Source organism: Scyliorhinus canicula, chromosome 14, assembly GCF_902713615.1.
Source record: "Scyliorhinus canicula chromosome 14, sScyCan1.1, whole genome shotgun sequence".
Lineage (NCBI taxonomy): Eukaryota > Metazoa > Chordata > Chondrichthyes > Carcharhiniformes > Scyliorhinidae > Scyliorhinus > Scyliorhinus canicula.
Genome location: NC_052159.1, coordinates 41,333,697 through 41,353,270, shown reverse-complemented (window position 1 = coordinate 41,353,270; position 19,574 = coordinate 41,333,697). Strand labels below are relative to the sequence as shown.

General features: G+C 48.0%; 2 protein-coding genes across 2 annotated transcripts in view; one reads left to right on the top strand and one right to left on the bottom strand.

Moving 5' to 3' along the window:
• kl (klotho) overlaps positions 1-16,577 on the top strand; it is a 97,694-nt gene extending 81,117 nt beyond the window's left edge. Inside the window, exons 5-6 of the mRNA XM_038818570.1 lie at positions 13,584-14,070; positions 14,417-16,577. Coding sequence (XP_038674498.1) covers positions 13,584-13,912 — 329 coding nt within the window. The 3' untranslated portion in view covers positions 13,913-14,070; positions 14,417-16,577. The remainder of the gene's footprint in view (positions 1-13,583; positions 14,071-14,416) is intronic.
• Positions 5,353-6,984, bottom strand: LOC119977758 (hypoxanthine-guanine phosphoribosyltransferase-like). Its single transcript, XM_038818964.1, has 2 exons — positions 6,650-6,984; positions 5,353-5,404 (listed from the first exon to the last, which is right to left on the bottom strand). Exons 1-2 carry the CDS (start codon positions 6,982-6,984, stop codon positions 5,353-5,355), a joined length of 387 nt encoding a protein of 128 aa, XP_038674892.1.
• Positions 16,578-19,574: the final 2,997 nt, after the last annotated feature.

The following is a 19,574-nucleotide window of genomic DNA, read 5'->3' as shown; positions in this document are numbered from 1 at the left end:
CGAGTGGAAGACCTGGCTAATCCAGCCCTTCCTTAGCCTGGTCTGGTCAGACACTTTCAGATGTGTCTCCTGCAACATAATTACGTCCGCCCTCAGGGCCCGCAAGTGCGCGAACACCCGCGCCCTCTTAACCGGCCCATTCAGTCCCTTGACGTTCCAGGTGATCAGCCTGGTCGGGGGGCACATCCCACCCCCCCACCCCGCCGGTCAGCCATAGCCTTTCTCGGGCCGGCCCCTGGCCCATGCGTCGCGCCTTTCCTGGCCCGCCCTTTGGCTGCCTCCACCCTCGACCTCCTTTCCAGTGCCTATTTCAAGTCCCTCTCCCGTCAGCAGAACAACCCCCCCCCTCCCCTAACCCCATCCCCCGATACCCCCACCCCTGCCATCTACTGGCTGTAACTCCCCCCCCCCCCCATCTGACTCCCTTGACTAGCCAATCTGCTAGCCCAGTGACTCAACACTGCGGCGCCTTCCTGTCTCATTCCCATTGTTTCCCCGTCCTCCTCCCCACCCACTGGGGCAAGCCGGCTCCAGTGTCTTCCGCGAGCTGCACAAAAAGCACAAACCAGCCCAAACAGGAAAAAAAAACACAGAAAAAAGAGAAAAAGCACATTAATGTCCATGAACAAAGGAAAGGGTCTCAAATGTTCCGCTTGGCCCCTTTGGCCCAGCAAACCTTTGCGCAGCAGTCCAGGCACATTCGGCGTTCCTTCCCACAGGAATCCTCGGGCCCTAACTCGCGTCCTTGGGCCTCCTTTCGGGACCAGCCCCAGGTCCCTCACAAAATCCATCGCTTCTTCGGGCTCGGAGAAGTAGTGGTGTTGAACCCGGTGCGTGACCCATAGCCGAGCTGGGAACAGCAGACCAAACTTCACGTGCTTCTTGAACAGCACCTCCTTGACATTCTTAAAGGCTGCTCGCCGCCGAGCCACCTCCTGGCTTAGGTCCTGATAAATGCGGAGAACATTGTTGTTCCACGTGCTGCTCCTGGCGCTCTTTGCCCACTGCAGCACCCGCTCCTTGTCCACGAACCTGTGGAACCTAATCACCATCGGGCGGGGGGGGGGGGGTCCGCCCGGCCGCCCCTGCCTTGCCTGCACTCTGTGTGCGCCCTCCAGCTCCAGCGGTCGCGGAAAGGCTTCGGCCCCCATCAGCTGCTTCAGCAGGTCTGCTACAAACGCTGCAGCATCAGCTCCCTCAGCCCCCTCCGGGAGGCCGACCATCCTCAGATTGTTCCTGCGGACTCCAGCTCCTCCACTCTGTCCAGCAGTCTTCTCTGCCGCTCTTTCAGGCCGTCAACTTCTATCGCTGCAACCGTTTGCGCATCCGCCTGCTCCTCCACAGCCTCTCCCAGCTCCTTAACTTTAACATGCTGGGCGTCCAGCCTCTGGTTCAGCTGATCCACCGCTTTCTGGATTGGGTCCAAGCTGTCCCGCTTCAGTGCTTCAAAACTGGACTTCATTACCTGGAGCATGTTATCCAGCGCCTGCTGGATTGCTGAATCCGGGGTCCGTGTGTCCGCCATCTTAGGTCCCAGGTAATTTTCTTCAGGTCCTTGTCTCTGTCCCTTTTTCTCCTTCTTCTTCTGCCCTCTGGAATCCCGCTGTTCCATGTGCCGCAGCCCGCTCCTCAGCGCCTTCGCTGCCGCTTTCCTTCGCCCAGCTCCTTAAATTTTACCTCCTGGGCATCTGAAGTGGGTCCAAGCTGTCCCTCCTAAGCAGCTCCAAACTTTTTTTCCTTGTCCTGGAGGAAGGAAGGTCCGTGGGTCTGCCACCTTACCCTTCAGGTCAGTTTCCTCCTTGCCTCCGTCTCTCTCTCTCTTTCTTCCTCTACCTGCTGGCCTCCCACGATTCCATCCGCTGCAGCCCGCTCTCCTCTTCTTTCACGGCAGCCTTTTTGCTGCCCCCGTGGTCCCGCTATCGCGGGGAATCAGCTGCTAAGCCCCGCCAGAGTAAGAGCCCGCCGAATGTGCGGCTCACTCGAACATCGCCGCCACCGGAAGTCTATAAACGATTTATTAACATTAACTGTGGGTAAATTATATACAAAACAACAGATGAATAACAGTATGATCATGCACAAGCAACCTCTCTGCCCAGCTCCCTCCAGCCAGTCTGAGAGGTCACCTGACTCTGACATTCACTCATATACTAAAGAGACTCCTAGTTGTCAGTCGCTGAATTACAACTCAACCATGATATCACCACATCGATCTGCAGAGTAATCTCGACTGGGACGGGACTGGTACTTGTAAATATGTTCTTCTAGTAAATAAATCTTCGGCTGGATTCTCCGTTACTGAGCCTAAGTGTTGACGGCTAGGCAGGATTCGTGGAGCTCTACGACAGCAAAACTGGCAGCGCATCTGGACTGATTCAGCGACTTTTGAGGTATCGACGCTGCGTGAACACAATCGATTCCAATGAGAAACATTGCCTGATTTACGATTGACAGTCAGGAGGCTGGCAAGCTGCAGCTACATATACACACTTCATTTCCCACCATCCCAGCCAACAAGATGGCAGCGAGGAAAGCAGCAACACAGAGACCTCCTGGATGGCATGGAGGAGATGTGTGCCATCCTGTACCCCAGCCCGGGAAGGAGGCTGCCAGCCACCGTCGTTCACTGGGCACAGGTGGCAGAGGCGGTAAATGCCACCAAAAACACCATCCGGACCGGCGCGCAGTGCAGGAAAAAAATGCATGACCTCCTCAGGTGGCCAGTGTGAGCAGGTAGTCCTGTGGCCCTAGCACAAACCCCTGTCCTACATACCTGTGACCCCCACCAGGAGGGAGGTCGGACCCCCACCCTGCACCACATGCCGGCACACATACTGGCCGCCATGGCCGGGAGCCCTGGCCACTGAGGCCACCAGCTACCCACACCCTGGACAGCATGTGTCGGACTGTTTAACACTGTCGTTTTCTGATTCCGCACCCCCCCCCCCCCCCACCCCCCCGCCAGGAGAAGACAGCCCATAACCGCCGGGAGTAAGAGAAAACTGGAGGTCAGCGGGCGCTGAACATGGTCGAAGGCCCGGAGGAAAGGGAAGTCGCCGGGGTGGAGTTTGGCAGCGGGCGAGGATGTGAGACCTTGCTTAGTTGCGGTTTCCCATGACACATGTCAAACCACCCCCAACACCACCCCAAACACATTAACCCTTACCCCCTCACCCTCACCCTCACCTCCACCCTCAACCCCACACTATGCACACCCGGTCCGGTAGGTCTTTGAATGACAGGCACTACCGATATATATGTGGCCGCATGCGGCACCTCCTTTGTAACTCCTCCTCCTCAGCCTGATAGGCCGCTGGCTCTCCTTCCCCAGTGACTGACACCTTTCCGCTGCTCCCCATTCCACTGCTGCAGGTTCTTCCCCCTTGAGCAGCGCCCGCCCGTATAGCTGCACGGCATCCCCCAGGGCTGCGGTGACTAGAAGGAAGGCCACCATTGCTTGTTTGATTCCTGTATCCATTGTCTGCAGGCTGACCTGTTAGCATGGTGCATATCCCCTATGCCCAACCTGGTCCAATACGCTACATGTTGCCTTTAGTTGGCACTGCAGATTCTGTCCCTGCATGTCCCCATCCCCGCACCCCTGGCCCCGTCAGTGCCCAGCACCGTGGGGGCCTCTGGCCCTGGCATCCATCCCTGCTGCCAAAGGTACCGTTGGCTGTTGCTGCCTTTGCTAGCAGTATGCTCTGCGGCACCTTTGTGGTGCCATTGGGCAAGTCCTTTTGTGGGCCGCCTGATGCTCTGTCCATGGGCGGCGGCCAGGCCGACTGGCGGGGTGCGGGGTATGGCGGAGGGTGGGGTGCAGGGAGCGTAGGGGTGGGGACACCCCTAAGGCCGGTGTCACTCTACAGAACCGAGGCCAACATAGGTGGCCAGTGGGTGTTCAGCAAGGTGGCTGCCTTGCAGGCTGCGGCAATGGCAGTCTGTGCCTGCATACTGCCCAGTCCTGTGGGGGTTGCCCTGGCCACACAGCCCGTTTTCCCATCAGCCCCCGTCCCCCAATCTCAGCCAGCCCGGTTAGTGTCTGGCCCAGCAGCCCATAGTCGCTCCTCTCCGTGTCCTACCTTCTCTCTCTCCCTCATCAGCCTTGATACCAGTTTCACAATTTTTAAAAGCACTTGAACCTCGCTGTCGGGAATTCGCCCCAGTGCAGGCGGAGAATTGTAGAGGCCCCAGAGAATACCGGGTCAAGCCCGCTAATGATACGGCAACAGCGTTTACTGCACAGATGGAGTGGAATGCATTGACTCCACTGTCGAGGCGACGGAAAATTGCAATTTGGCGTGAAACCAGCACCTGCCACGATTTGGGCTTCGGAACGGATTCTCTGCCCAATCACGTTTCCGGATTCCGGCGTCTGCCGACGGCGAATCCCCTTTGACTGCTTTCTGGAGCCCTCCATGACTGCTAAGGTTTATTATCATGCTGATTGTTTTTTGTTCTCGTGGTTTGGGAGTGTGATGTCTCCATGGAAATGGAGTTGGAGTTGGGGGGGGGGGGGGGGGGGGGATGGATTTCCTGCGTTGACAACAATCAAAGACCTTTTTGTATTTAGCCATTTCCATTATGTAATGGGTCCTCTTGGCAGCTTACTTTTCCATTCAATTTACTGACCCTTTCATAAAGTCTTCTGATATGTATGACTAGCTCAGACGGTAAGGATGGTACAGGGCTCTTGATCAGATTAGTCATATGGAATTTTAGAGGGTTAAATGGCCCAGTAAAACATTCCAAAATGTTTTCACATCTCAAGAGCCTTAATACTGATGTTGCATTCCTTTGAGAAACGCATTTCCGTGTTAGAGATCATACCAAAGAACAAAGAACAAAGAAAATTACAGCACAGGAACAGGCCCTTTGGCCCTCCCAGCCTGCGCCGATTGAGATCTTTTATCTAAACTTGTCGCCTATTTTCTAAGGATCTACTTCCCTCTGTTCCCCGCCCGTTCATATATCTGTCTAGATGCATCTTAAATGATGCTATCGTGCCCACCTCTACCACCTCCACTGGCAAAGCATTCCAGGCACCCACCACCCTCTGTGTAGAAAACCTTCCACGCACATCTCCCTTAAACTTTCCTCCTCTCACCTTGAAATCGTGACCCCTTGTAATTGACACCCCCGCTCTTGGGAAAAGCTTGTTGCTATCCACTCTGTCCATACCTCTCATAATTTTGTAGACCTCAATCAGGTCTCCCCCTCAACCTCCGTCTTTCCAACGAAAACAATCTGAATCTACTCAACCTTTCTTCATAGCCAGCACTCTCCATACCAGGCAACATCCTGGTGAACCTCCTCTGCACCCTCTCTAAAGCATCCACATCCTTCTGGTAATTACATAAAACACAAGTTGGCCAGCTGTTTCACTCCAACTTTAATGCCAGAGCTATGACAGAAATTTTGCTTATCAAAAGAATACAGTTCTCCCCCTTAAATATAATCTCAGACCCTGGTGAATGTTACATGATAGGAAGTGGCACACCTTTTCAAACCCCTGTAGTTTTGGTGAACGTCTATGTCTCTAACTGGGCTGATAGAAAATTTATCACATCGCTCCGATCTTGCCTTCGTAGCCTAGACACCAACCATCGTATTTTCGGAGGGGATCTAAACTGTGTTATAGATTCAAAGCTGGATCAGTCAAGTCCAAAGACTTTCACCCTCTCTGGCATTTCTCCCCACAGTATTTTGCTGAGTATTCCGCCATTGGTATATGAGATCCCGCACCGCACCCACTCCATTGACCTGGCTTACATCTAAAGTTAATGGTTGGAGGTTTGATACAATCCTGCTATCTGACAATGATTTTTGCAAATCTATATCCATCAGTAAAGATGTTTCTTTAAAACAAATAAAGATCTGGTTCCACCATCACATCAATATTATGGGAGACCCTCATGGCACATCTCCATGCAAATATAATTTTTTACAATGGATGCATTATCATACAAAGAAAATTAAAACAACAAGAATTGGTGGATTCGATTTTAGAAATAGACCATCAATATTCAATTACCCCCACTCCTGAGCTATATGCAGGCAGGCTAAAGTTCCAGACTCAATTTGACTTACTTTCCACAAATGAAGCTGTGCACATTTTTCAACATTCAAGCGGGACTTTTTATGACTATGGGGACAAAGCCGATTGCTTACTCCCAGCTCAGATGCCAGTCTGCTTCTGGGTTTATCTCCCAAATCAGTGACTTCTCACAGAATCTTAATTTGACCTTTGCTTCCTTTTATCATAACCTCGATAAATCTGATCCCCTGTCGGATAGCATGGCAATAGTTGACTTTCTGAATAATTTGGACGTCCCAGCTTGGGGTGTGGACAGCAGCAGAGATTTGGACCAGTGTTTTACAAACTTTTTTTCTGGGGATCCATCTTTACCAACCAGCCAACCTTCGGGACCCATGCCGGCCGGCCTTCGCGGCCCACCATTTTCTCTTACCTTAATGTGAGAGGTGAGCTTACTTGGTCCTCGCGATCCCATGCCAATCAGGTTCACAGGAGGAGAGGTAAGACATAGTTAGCATCCAACTTTCATCAGCAAACGAATCAACCAGAAAGGACAATTTCTCAAGGAGGAAAGCGTGGATTTTGTACCTCAGTTCGTAAACTCGGAGCAGCTCCCCTGTTGACTGATCATTACCGTAGCTCTTCAAGCGGATGAAGTCCACCGTCATTGGGATTGACAGGTCACTGTTTCGTTTCAATGCTTTAATGTAGTCTAAAAGGTCAGCAAAAAACCTATAGCCACCCTGAAGTACATATAGGGCGACAATGTGATGATTTCCCATGGCTTTCGTTATATCCCTTGCCAAACGTTCAGTTCTGTCCATGATGAAACCATGTGGAATATGTATTCTTTCCAGATCACTACAGTAATGTTTGGGGATGCAAAACAGATCGAGGTCAAAGCCTTGTTCATCATCAGTGATCACCATGCAGTCAGCCACCGCCATGCCGCTATGGTACTTTGACCCCAGGTTCAGGTCCCAACACTCCCGGGCCGCATGCGCAGTGTGCCCGCATTTTTGTTAGCTGGACGCAACGGGCATTTTTCAAGCCGCCCGCAGCCAGCATTGTTAAAAGCCAGCTGCTGCGGCTGTTGCGTGTGAATTTCCACGATCGGGAACGCCGCAATGATCGGCTCGCGACCCTCCCGACACCCACCCATGGGTCGCGACCCCCATTTTGAAAATGCCTGATTTAGACGACCCTTTGCGCCTGGATAACAAACTGTATTAAGTTGCTGTAAAGTGGCAAGACGCCAGGCCCTGACAGCTGCCCTATTGACTTTTATAAACGTTTCCACTTAACTTGCGCCCTTATTGCTAGATATATTTAATGACTCATTGTTTCATGGTTCTTTACCCCCAACATTGACTCAAGCTCCCATTTCTCTGATACTCAAAAAAGACAGGGACCCTGAAGGATGCGGCTCATTTCGGTCTATCTCTCCTTTTAACGCAGACGTAAAGCTGTGAGCTAAGGTACTAATGTGCTGCTTGGAGCCATGTCTCCCTGACCAAACTGGCTTTGTAAAGGCACGCTAATTATCATCAAATGTATATAGTTTTCTTGATATTATACTTTCCCCAACTGCCTCGACCGTCCCTGAAGTTGTTGCCTCTCTGGATGCGGAAAGGGCTTTTGACCGGCTGGAGTGGGATTGTCTGTTTGTAATTTTGGATAAATTTAGATTTGATTCAAAATTTGCTTCATGAATTCCCCTATCTGTTTCCCCTCAAATACGCATCAAACCCCCTTCTGGTTTCTACTTTAAAAGTGTGGAAACAATTTTATCAACATTTTAAACTTTCCACTCCCTGGCTATTAGATCCTATTTGTAAAAACCATTACTCATGCCCTGCATGAAGGGTGTATTATTGGCATTTTACGAAGCTATTTTGGAGGAGGAGAAGAGTTGGGAGAGGGTATGGAGGAGGGGTTCTGGTGTGAAGTGCTCCGGAGAGTGAATGCCTCCACCTCGTGTGAGAGGTTGGGGCTGATACAGCGGAAGGTGGTATAAAGAGCACACCTCACAAGGGCGAGGATGAGCCGGCTCTTTGAGGGGGTGGAAGATGTGTGTGAATGTTGCCGGGGGGGGGGGGGGGGGGGGGGGGGCCCGCAAACCACATTCACATGTTTTCGTACTGTCCAAAACTGGAGGAATACTGGAGGAGGTTTTTAGGGTAATCTCTGCAGTGGTGCACCTGAAACTGGACCCGGGCCCTCGGGAGGCCATATTCGGGGAGTCGAACCAGCTAGAGTTGGAAACGGGCGAGGAGGCAAATGTTGTAGCCTTCGCCTCGTTGATTGCCCAAAGGTGGATCCTGTTAGGGTAGATATCAACCTCTCCACCCTGTACCCTGGCATGGTGGGGGGACCTGCTGGGAATTTCTGACCCTTGAATAGGTCAAATTTGAACTGAGGGGAAGGTTGGAGGGGTTCTACAATTCATGGCGTTATTCATTATGCACTTTTGAGAATTGGATTCCATCGCGCATTAGGCGGCGGGGGGGGGGGGGGGGGGGGGGGGGGGGGGGGGTTGGGGGGAGAGGGACTTTATGTGTTAATGGTGGCTATGGGTGATTCCTTTTTGTTATTTGTTTCTGTTAACATGCGGGCCAATGTTTGGGGTTTGGTGGGAGATGGGATCATTGTTATTGATATGGGGATTGACATTACATTCGTTACTGATGATTGCTGGGTGTAAATTTGGGAGAAAATGTGAAAAAAGAGAATAAAAATATTTTAAAAAAATGTTTTGCCTTGCATGCTGGACTCAGCGGTTTGCCTTACGGAGGAAGAATAGACTCAAACGTCTTATCGACCTGATTGAAAACAGGACCTTTGCGAGCTTTCAGCCAAATTTAATTTACTTGAATCAAGTCTTTACTACTGTTTTCAAGCCTGTGGTTTTGTTCGCTCGCACTGTCCATCCTTTTATCAACTACCTCCAAGTTTCTTTAGATGGCAACCATTTGTCTTATTTTAAAGTTAATTACTGAATCTGTTAATTTTACTGATTATTTTTGCATAGTTTTTGTTTGTCTGTTTATTATCGGGGGGGGGGGGGAGTTGCATTATGGTACTGTATTGTACTTTGTTTACCTGCTTCTTTCCTTGTTCTGAAATCCAAAAAAATTACAAATAAACCCTGATTCCATTTATTTCTATAACTCCTTTGTCTTTCCCATGAAAAGACAAAACACTCCTGGGGGGAGCGGTAACTGCTCCAGGATTGATGACCTTTCCTTCAGGGTTTTAGGTTTAGAGACTTTTATACAGCTGTCGGTGGGACTCTTGAGATTTCTCAGTTTTTTTTTAAAATTTAAAAGTACCCATTTCTTTTTTTTCCCACGGCACAGTGGCTATCACTGCTGCCTCACAGCTCCAGGGACCTAGGTTCAATTCCAACCTCGGGTGACTGTGTGAAATTTTTACTTCCTCCCCGTGTCTATGTGGGTTTCCTCGGGTGCTCCGGTTTCCTCCCACAGTCCAAAGATGTGCAGGTTAGGTGGGTTGACCATGCTACATTGACACTTTGTGTCTAAAACGTTAGGTGGGGTTACTGGGATAGGGTGGAGGTGTTGGGCTTAACTAGGGTGCTCTTTCCGAGGGCCGGTGCAGACTTGATGGGCCTCCTTCTACACTTCAAATTCTATGATTCTATGATTCATTTTTTTTTAAAGAAAATATTTTATTGAAGCATTTGTAATTTTCACAGTTTAACACATTAACATTTCTTAAACAGCCGCATGGGCCGGCACACGCAAAAGACCTTAAAAACAAAAAACAGTAAAACAATGGCCCCGACTACCCCCACCCTAGCCCCTAATTACCTGTATACCAAGTTCCCCGTCCATCTCTAACATTAAGAAGTCTTAAACCAGACTTCCTACTGTGCTCCCCCCAGTCCAACACCGGCATCTCCACATCATTATCTAACATTGCTATGCCTCCTGTTTTCCTCCCCTGCCCTTTTCCCCTCCCCCGCCCTTACTGTCATAATATACACCAGTATATCATGGTGCAGACACACACTGATGGACACACACAGGGACCAATCAACATGTACAAACACCGCAGCCAGTCACCAGTTAGAATACACACACTATAAAGGCAGAGGGCACCACGGTTCCAGCTCATTCTGGGTGCTGCCTCCCAGTGTAACAAGAACTCATCCAGCCCAGCACAGACTTACAACACGTGCTGAGAGAATCAACTGGTTCAGACAAGGCTTAGGTCTCTAGTTTAAGTTAGCATCATTTAGACCCACAGTCATCGTGCGTTAGTTAGTTAGAAGTAATTAATAAAATTGAGTTGAACCTTCATCAGTGTTGGAAGTGTCTGTTCATCTCTCAAGTCTACACTAGCCAACACTTCATGGTACCAGAAGTTGAGGGATGCTCGCACTTCTGAGACCTACCTTTCAGTGATCTGCCTTCCACCAGTCTCGCGCCATCCTACAGAATGGACTCTGTTCGCCCGCCGCTGCCTCTCCGCATTGCAGGGAATCGGGGCTCGAACTGGAAACTTTTCAAACAGTGCTTCCAACTGTACCTCGAAGCCAGGGACCTGGAAGCTGCCTCGGGCACACGGAAGATTGCTCTCTTCCTCTTCACAGCCGGTGACCACGCTCTGCACATTTACAACTCGCTCACCTTCGATGAGGGGGAGGACAAATCGAAGTTCAAGACCATAATTCTGAAGTTCGACAGCCACTGCGCGGTCGAGATCAACGAGAGCTTCGAGAGATATATGTTTCAGCAGCGAATTCAGGGTAAGGACGAGCCTTTCCAGTCCTTCATTACCCACCTCAGCGTCTTTGCGCAGTCCTGCAACTACAGATCCACCTCTGACTCCATGCTCCGTGACCAGATTGTTTTTGGTGTTCAATCTGAGCCCCTGCGCCAGCAGCTACTAAAAGTAAAGCAGCTCACTCTCTCCATGGCCATTGAGACCTGTGTACTTCATGAACATGCCTCCACGCACTACTTCTGCATCCAGGCTGCTGAACCGGCGCGGCAAGCCCCTTACGAGGCAGAACGGGTCGAAATTATTAAATCTTTTCAGGCTCTGGATCTGAACGATGGCGGCCATTTTGCGTGCTTTTCGCGGAGTCCCGCGCTTACACGCAGCGAGCGTGCTGACGTCATGGACCGTTCGCGCAGGTGCGCTTACGCTGGATCGCCCCACGCATGCGTGGTGGCGCGGCGAACGTCCCAATGCTCCGGCATGCGGCAACTGCTGCTCCGCCCACTTAAAGCGGGAATGTCCCGCAAAGTCCCGACGCTGCCTGCAGTGTGGCAAACGAGGCCACTACACTGCAATGTGCAGATCTTCCATGCCTGCTGTTTTTAGGAGGTCCACCCAGCCCCACAGAGACGTCAGGGCTATCCAGCCTGCCATCAATGAACCTACTCTTGACCTTGATTCCGACTGTGCCTTCAATGACCCACAAGTCCCGTTCCAAATTGGCATCGTTACTACGAACAGGACGTCCCCCAAGCGTGGCACTGAACCCGTCCACATCCACACGTCAGCCAGGATGATGAGTGGTGTGCCACCCTTACGGTCAACCAGAGTTCGTCGCCCACCTCAGAGACTGAACTTATGAACTCTGTACACATGTGGACTCTCTGAAATGTTTTTTTTTCCCCTATATCCTTTATTGTTGCATTCGTTATTCAGTGATTTGTAAATAGATTCGTTGGTTGTTCCAGTACCGTCATATGGGCCCTGTGGACCACCTTGAACTGGATCAAGCTCAGTCTGGCACACGATGAGGATGAATTGACTCTCTTCAAGGCTTTTTGCCACAGTTCCATTTCCAGCTCTCCTCCCAGCTCCTTTTCCCACTTCCTCTTCACCTCCCTGATCGGGGCCCCTTCCCACTCCATCAACTCCTTGTATATCTCCGAAACCCTCCCCTCTCCAACCCCTGTTTTTGACATCAACTTATCCTGTAGTCAGCTCAGGGGGAGGCGAGGAAAGCTTGGAACCTGCCTCCGTACAAAGTCCCGCACCTGAAGGTACCGAAACACGTTCCCACCCGGCAATTCAAACTCCTCCTCTAATGCCTCCTAGGTCGGAAAGCCCTCCTGGATGAATAGGTCCCCAAATCTCTCAATCCCTGTCATTGTCATCTCTTAAAGCTGCCATCCAGCCCCCCCGGGGCAAAACGGTGATTGTCACAGATCGGTGACCACGCCCCCTCCAGTCCTATGTGCTACCTCCATTGCACCCACACCCTTAGGGTGCCATCACCACAGAGCTTGTAGAGTACCAAGCTGGCGGGAACGGCAGCGACGCTGTTAATAAAGCCTCCAAGCTTGTACTCTTGCAGAATGCTGCTTGCACTCACTCCCAAACCGATGCCTCCCCCACTTCCTGACCATTGATATGTTGGCTGCCCAGTAATAGTTAATAAAGCTCGGGAGGGCCAAGCCCCCCTCTCCGCGGCCCCGTTCCAGGAGAGCCTTCTTTACTCTTGGAGTTGTATCCGCCCACACAAAACCCGATATCACCGCGTTCATTTTCCTGAAAAAAGCCTTTGGTACAAAAATCGGGAGACATTGAAAAAAGAGCAATCTTGGAAGGACCGTCATCTTTACCGTCTGGACCCTCCCCGTCAGCGTGAGCGGGAACATGTCCCACCCTGCCCCTGTATCTGGATCACGAACATGATTCTATGATTCAATTAAGTGGCAATTTAGCATGGCCAATTCACCTACCCTGCACATCTTTGGGTTGTGAGGGTGATACCTATGCAAATACAGGGAGATTGTGAAAACTCCACATGGACAGTGACCTGGGGCTGGGATGAAACCCGGGTCCTCAGCACTATGAGGCAGCAGTGCTAACCACTGCACCACCTCTTGAGATTTCTAAGTTGACGTGAGTTCCAAGGAGGACATAAAGGTAGTAGTAGACTTGACCTCTTGGATGTGTAGGAAGGGAGAGATAGAGAGTAGAAAGTTTGACAACTGGGAAATGGCTGCGTGTAATCAGGTGGAATCACAGCCGAAGCTTGTTCTGTCTCAGATTCCATCAGCATTGTTTGAAGTGTGACTTGTCAGGCTGCCCATTGAGGTGGATGTAAAAGATCCAACAGCTGATTCAAAAAAGAGCAGCAACTTCTTCCATTTACCTATCAAGCACTCATTGCTCAACCAACTTTATTAAAATTAACATATTACCTCTCATTGTGTACCTTATCTGCCCACTGTGGATGTTGAACAGACTACCAAATTTATCTCTACAACAAATAGTCTGACTGCTGGCTAAATGTATTTGACTGGAATTGAGAGGGACATAACATTGAACTTCAGTGTGGGTGTCAGTGGATCACCTGTCGTTATTATACCTGATTGAAACTATCGGCGAGAATTCAAGCATGATGTTATAGGCAGCTGCCTGGTTCGTACCCTTGTCAAAATTGAGATGTCCCAAAGCTGCAACAAGGCAGTATTTAAATTAACGAGCATCTTTACAAGTTATAGTTGTGGACATCATAACAGTTATCCTGACATTTGTACAATTTGTTTTCCAGCTATAAAACTGGATGGAGTAAATATTCGTGGATATTTTGCTTGGGCCTTAAGAGATATCAGCGAACCAAACTATGGCTTCTACACTTCTAATCGAGCAGCTAAACTCTCTGTTGAATATTACAAGAGAATTGTGGACAATGGCGGATTTCCTACATCAAAAATCACCAGCACAAAATGTTACCAAGACTTATATTCTTCTGCAGAATGTAATCCTTTGTACTTAAGAAAACAGTTACTGATTTTTGCATTATGTACATCAAGTGTTTTTACAGCAACTATGTTTATAATTATTTATTATTCTACAAAACAATGCAGAAAATATAAGTAAAGCATTCTATATAAAGAAAGACATTGTTGTGAGGAAGATAATAATTTATAGTGTAACATGAGTGATGTGTAATGTTCTGTCTGGTCAACATCCCGGTTTCAGCTTTTGGTTCTAATTTTTCCTTTCTTTCTGAAATTCTCACCCATTCAATACTTAACATAGAACATAGAACATAGAACAGTACAGCACAGAACAGGCCCTTCGGACCTCGATGTTGTGCCGAGCAATGGTCACCCTACTTAAACCCACATAACCCGTATACCCGTAACCCAACAATCCCCCCATTAACCTTACACTACGGGCAATTTAGCATGGCCAATCCACCTAACCCGCACATCTTAGGACTGTGGGAGGAAACCGGAGCACCCGGAGGAAACCCACGCACACACGGGGAGGACGTGCAGACTCCACACAGACAGTGACCCAGCCGGGAATCGAACCTGGGACCACTGGAGCTGTGAAGCATTGATGCTAACCACCATGCTACCGTGAGGCTCCGTTAACATAACGGAGTCTGGACAGTGAGTGCATTTTGACTGCTGAGGAATATCAGTCCCAATCTTGTCTTCACCCACCAGTCACACATATCAGGGGATCATTTTAACTTTGCGAACCGGCAGCTCATTTTGCCTCTTCCCCAATATGTACTTCTATTGAAACCAATAAAAATTGGGAAAGACTTAACTTGACTTGCTGATAACAGTTTTACAGTGTTCATTCAAGCCAAAATGTCCCCATTCACTCCTCAGCACCACATAGCAGTCAGGAGCAGTATGACTCCTCCCTTGTACAAGGCCAACTGTAGCATCCAAACGAACAACCCGAGTTAAACCAGCTAACTCAAGACAGCCTAATCTGCATGGCCTCGTGCTGCATATGGCAATGAATTTAAACAGCAATCCACTGAAAAACCATTCTTCCATTGAGTTACAAAGTTTAGATCATATTTGAAGAATATTATGATCATAGTATGAAACCACTTTGAGCAGAGCAGGAGCATCACTGTCAAAAGGTGACAGCATTACAACTTTAAAGTAACTTTCATCTGTAGTTCTCCGCATGGAATAGATATCTGAAATCTAGGAGTACATCTAATTCACGGCTTCACTTTTCTCTTGACTTCTATTCATTTCAATATATGAGATATGGTGGTCTGCAAATCAGGGGTGCTCCCAGATTTCCAATATACATTCCCAGTGAGCGAAGCTCCAAGCCAGGAGCACCAAAGACAATAATGTGTCTTTTAGTTTATTCCAAGAAAACAATGAGCTGAGAAATCCAGGGAGGCCCACTCTGCAAACGTGTGGAGGAGCAGATCTCCTGACTTCTTATTAAGCTTACTACAGATCCCCGTCCAAATTAGGGGACTGGTGCCCTAATCATACATGGGGCAGGCTGCCAGCACCCTGTATCGGCTTAGCAAAATTTGCCCTGATCTTTGGACATGCGAGCTCTGGATGGTGCAGATAGGATGTTTTGACATTGGTGGAAGGTTTGAGAACCAGAAGATACAGATTTAAGGTGAATGCCAAAGACAACGTGAAGAAAATCCGTTTTACACGGTATGTAGTTAGGATCTGGACTGCACCGCCTCAGTGCGGAAGAAGCAGATTCTATGATGGCATTCAAAGGGAATTGTAAATTTTGAAGAAAAAATTGTAGCATTATGGACATAAGGGCAGCAAAGGACTGTGATTCTCTGGTCCTTTATGACATTAACCATCACAAAATATGCAGAAAGACCACCGTTCATAGAGTGCATCAATGCATGACCATGTTGACCCGAGAGATGATGTGGGTTGATGAAATAAGACCTTCTTTCTGCAGTTTCTCAGCTCATCAGTTGCTATATTGGGTAGGCTGCCAAGGGCAAGAATTAATGGATTGGAAACTGAAAAGAATGGGAGTCAATCTTGTTTGCACATAGGTGCATTCTGGTGGTTTGGGCAGCTCTGAAGTAGTTCAATTGTTTGTTGTCTGGTGCTGGAGGATGATATGCAGTACCAGTGTAGTGTCAGACAGAGTGTCAAGACATAAAGCAGGTATCAAAAATTTTCTGGCAAATATATTGTCATTTGAAAAGCCATTGCCATTTGGAAGCTCTTACTCAAAAGCGCTCAATCTTCTAGCTTTACGCAAAATATTTATTTGGTTTGCACCCATTGGTTTGTTTATAGCAATGTTGATAACAATAGTATTTTTTATTTTAACTGTCCCTATCTTTACAAAAGCAAGTCTTGCTTTTGTAAAGTTTGAGTTTGCCAATCATCTCATTTTCAGGATCCACAAGTGAAGTAATTAAGATTTTTATTCCAGGGCGTTTAGACACTGCATTGTCCTGTTATAGAAACAAACTGATGTTTGTACTTTAGCAACTCCATTAAATGTATATTCCAGATAAATGCACACTAGCAAGAAAAGTATCTATCATTTGAAGAGGTAGAAATCTTAAGACACAAGCAGCTCACAACAAAGTCTGGACATCATGCAAAGTTTAAAGATTCTGTCACAGCTGTGTATCATTCTAAATGGAAATGAAAGTGTTTAAAATATATTTTTAGATGTGCATATTTTTAAGTGTTAATATACAGTTTAGTTATGGTTATGTGTAACAAGGAGTATGCTATTTATAAATAAAGCATGCAGAAAATTTATCTTCGTAAAAGGTGCATATGAAAACATTTAATTACTGGAAAGTGCTCATTAATTTTTAAAAATTGTAGCAACATAGACATTGTTTGAATTAGGTATTAAGTTGCTAAATGTCTCAAATATTCAGATAGCTATGGATTATCATAGGTTCATTTAAAACTCAGTTCAATTTGTTTATTTTTAATGTTGATTACCACCAGCATCACTGGATATTGTTATAATAATAATCTTTATTGTCACAAGTACGCTTACATTCACACTGCAATTAAGTTACTGTGAAAAGCTCCTACTCATCATAGAATTTACAGTGCACAAGGAGGCCAATCGGCCCATCGATCTGCAGCTGCCCTTGGAAGGAGCACCTGACCGAAGCCCGAACCTCCACCCTATCCCCTTAACAGAGTAACCCCACCTAACATTTTTGGACACTAAGGACCAATCCACCTAACCTGCACATCTTTGCCACATTCCGGCGCCTGTTTGGGTACACAGAGGGAGAATTCTGAATGCCCAAATTACCTAAGAGCATGTCTTTCAGGAACGAAAGAAAATGCGAGAAAATCTCAGCAAGTCTGGCAGCATCTGTAGGGAGAGAAAAGAGCTAACGTTTCGAGTCCAATGACTCTTTGTCAAAGCTAACACCGAGAAAGTGGGAAATATTTATACTGTGGCGTGAGAATGAAAGATGAGTCATAGCCACAGAAACCCAGGGAAACAGGGTGCTAATAGCCACAGAAACAAAGGGGAAAGAGTGCTAATGGCAGTCCCCCAGAGAGAACAAAAGGTGTGAGAGGCCAAACAGCAGAGAAACTACCATGAGAGGGTATACTGTGACAGATGTAGATGTGGGGGGGGGGGGGGGGGGGGGGGAAGGAGTAGGGGAAGAGTGAAGCAAAGGGGAGAAAGGGGAAGGAAAGGTGGATAAGATGGGGGGGGGGGGTTAAATATATATATATAAAGAAAGACAAGAAAGAAAGAAAGAAAGAAAATGGTAAAAGACAGTTAAAATGAAATGGGATGAAAACAAATGGATCGAGGTGGGGTAGAGCTGATCATCTGAAGTTGTTGAATTCGATGTTGAGACCAGAAGGCTGTAGCATGCCTAACTGGAAGATGAAATGCTGTTCCTCCAGTTTGCATTGAGCATCACTGGACCATTGCAGCAGACCAAGGACAGGTATGTGAGCATGGGAGCAGGGTCTTTTGTTAAAATGGCAAGCAATGGGAAGGTCAGGGTCCTGAATGTGCACAGACCAAAGGTGCTCAGCAAAACGATCACCCTGTCTGCGTTTGGTCTCTCTGAGATAGAGGAGACCACATTGGGAGCAGCGAATGCAATGCAATCGACCAGATTGAAAAGGTGCAAGTGAAACGCTGCTTAACCTGGAATGAGGGTTTTGGACCTGGGATGTTAAGCATGGAAGAGGTAAAGGGGCAGGTGTTACACCTTCTGCGATTGCATGGGAAGGTGCCATGGGTGATGGGAGAGGTACTGGGTATGGTGGAGGAGCGGACTAGATTATCTTGGAGGGAACGGTCTCTGTGGAATGCTGACAGAGGGAGTGAAGGGAAGATGTGTTTGGTGGCAGCATCAAGTTGGAGTTGGCGAAAATGGCGGAGGATTATGCTTTGCATACGGTGGCTAGTGGGATGAAATGGGAGGAGAACAAGGGGGGACTCTATCCTTGTTCTGAGAGGGAGGGGACTTGTGGGAGGAAACCAGAGCACCTGGAGGAAAGAGACATGGGGAGAACATGCAGACTCCGCACAGACAGTGACCCATGCTGGGAATCGAACCCGGGATCCTGGCTCTGTGAGGCCATAGTGCTAACAACTATGCTACCATGCTGCAACAGGCTTTAAAATTGACATAACCAACCCTCCAACCCTATTACAGGCAGGCTCAATGATAGGCTGGGAGTGCTGTAAAATCACATTAATGACTTTAAGGCTGAATCATTTTGATCAGTTAGTACCATGGGTCATCTGGTGCTGAAATTGCACCTCCGCGCCCTGCGCGCCCCCCCCCCCCCCCCCCCCCCCCCCCCCCACCTCCAACAATTAAGGTATGGTGCAAGAATGGGCAAGTTATTTTGGTTGTGTAAAATGACAAATGCTAATTATATTCACTTTTACATCAACACTGCAGGTAGACAAAGGTGATTAAAGTACTATTTTAGAGAGCAGAGTTGAAAATACCTCAGGGTGAACGTGAAAGAGGTGGGGGGGGGGGGGGGGGGGAAAGAGGAGGAAAACAGGAGCACAGAGAGGTTTCCCCAACCATCAAGTTTGTATTGGTATTTTTCTTACTGGGAGACACCTAGTCTAATCTCCATTTTCTGCTTGCTCCCCATCACATTTTAAAATAATTCATAAGCATAGTTTCAAAAATATTTTGTGGTGAGAATTTTCATCTAACAATGTGAAGAGCAAGATTACTGCACTCTGGAATCCATTTAGAAATTGATTTGGAGCCTTGAGGGGGTAACTTTAAAAAAATACTCCTGATTAGAACATATATGAGGTCATTACAGGAATAAGAATATGTTCTTAATTTTCCTCTTTTCCTAGAAGTGATTAAATGGGGTAGAATTCTAAATGTCAGTTCTTCTCATTACTGGGCAAGTGTACTTGGAGCCCACACTTCCAATGAGGAGTGGAGAATTGCCAATAGACTGCTGCACACCTTTCTTGTTCAAGCTGGGAAAGTGGATGTGAAATTTTCTACATATTCAACTGGCAAGTTCAACCTATACCAAAGTTAGTTGAAGGATGTGGTTGCTCTTGTAACTGTTGCTGCTTAGCATCAATGGTAGCTCTCTTGGCTGCGTCAGAAGGTTTTGGGTTCAGAGCCTCGAGTACATAATCTAGATTGACACTTCTTGCAGGAGTGAGAGCAAGTGCTGCTGTATCTGGATGAGATGTTAAACCAAGTTCACCTATCCTTTCGCAAGTGTGTGAAAGATCCCATGGCCCTTTGTAGGAACGAGCAGGAAGGTTGACTGGCCAG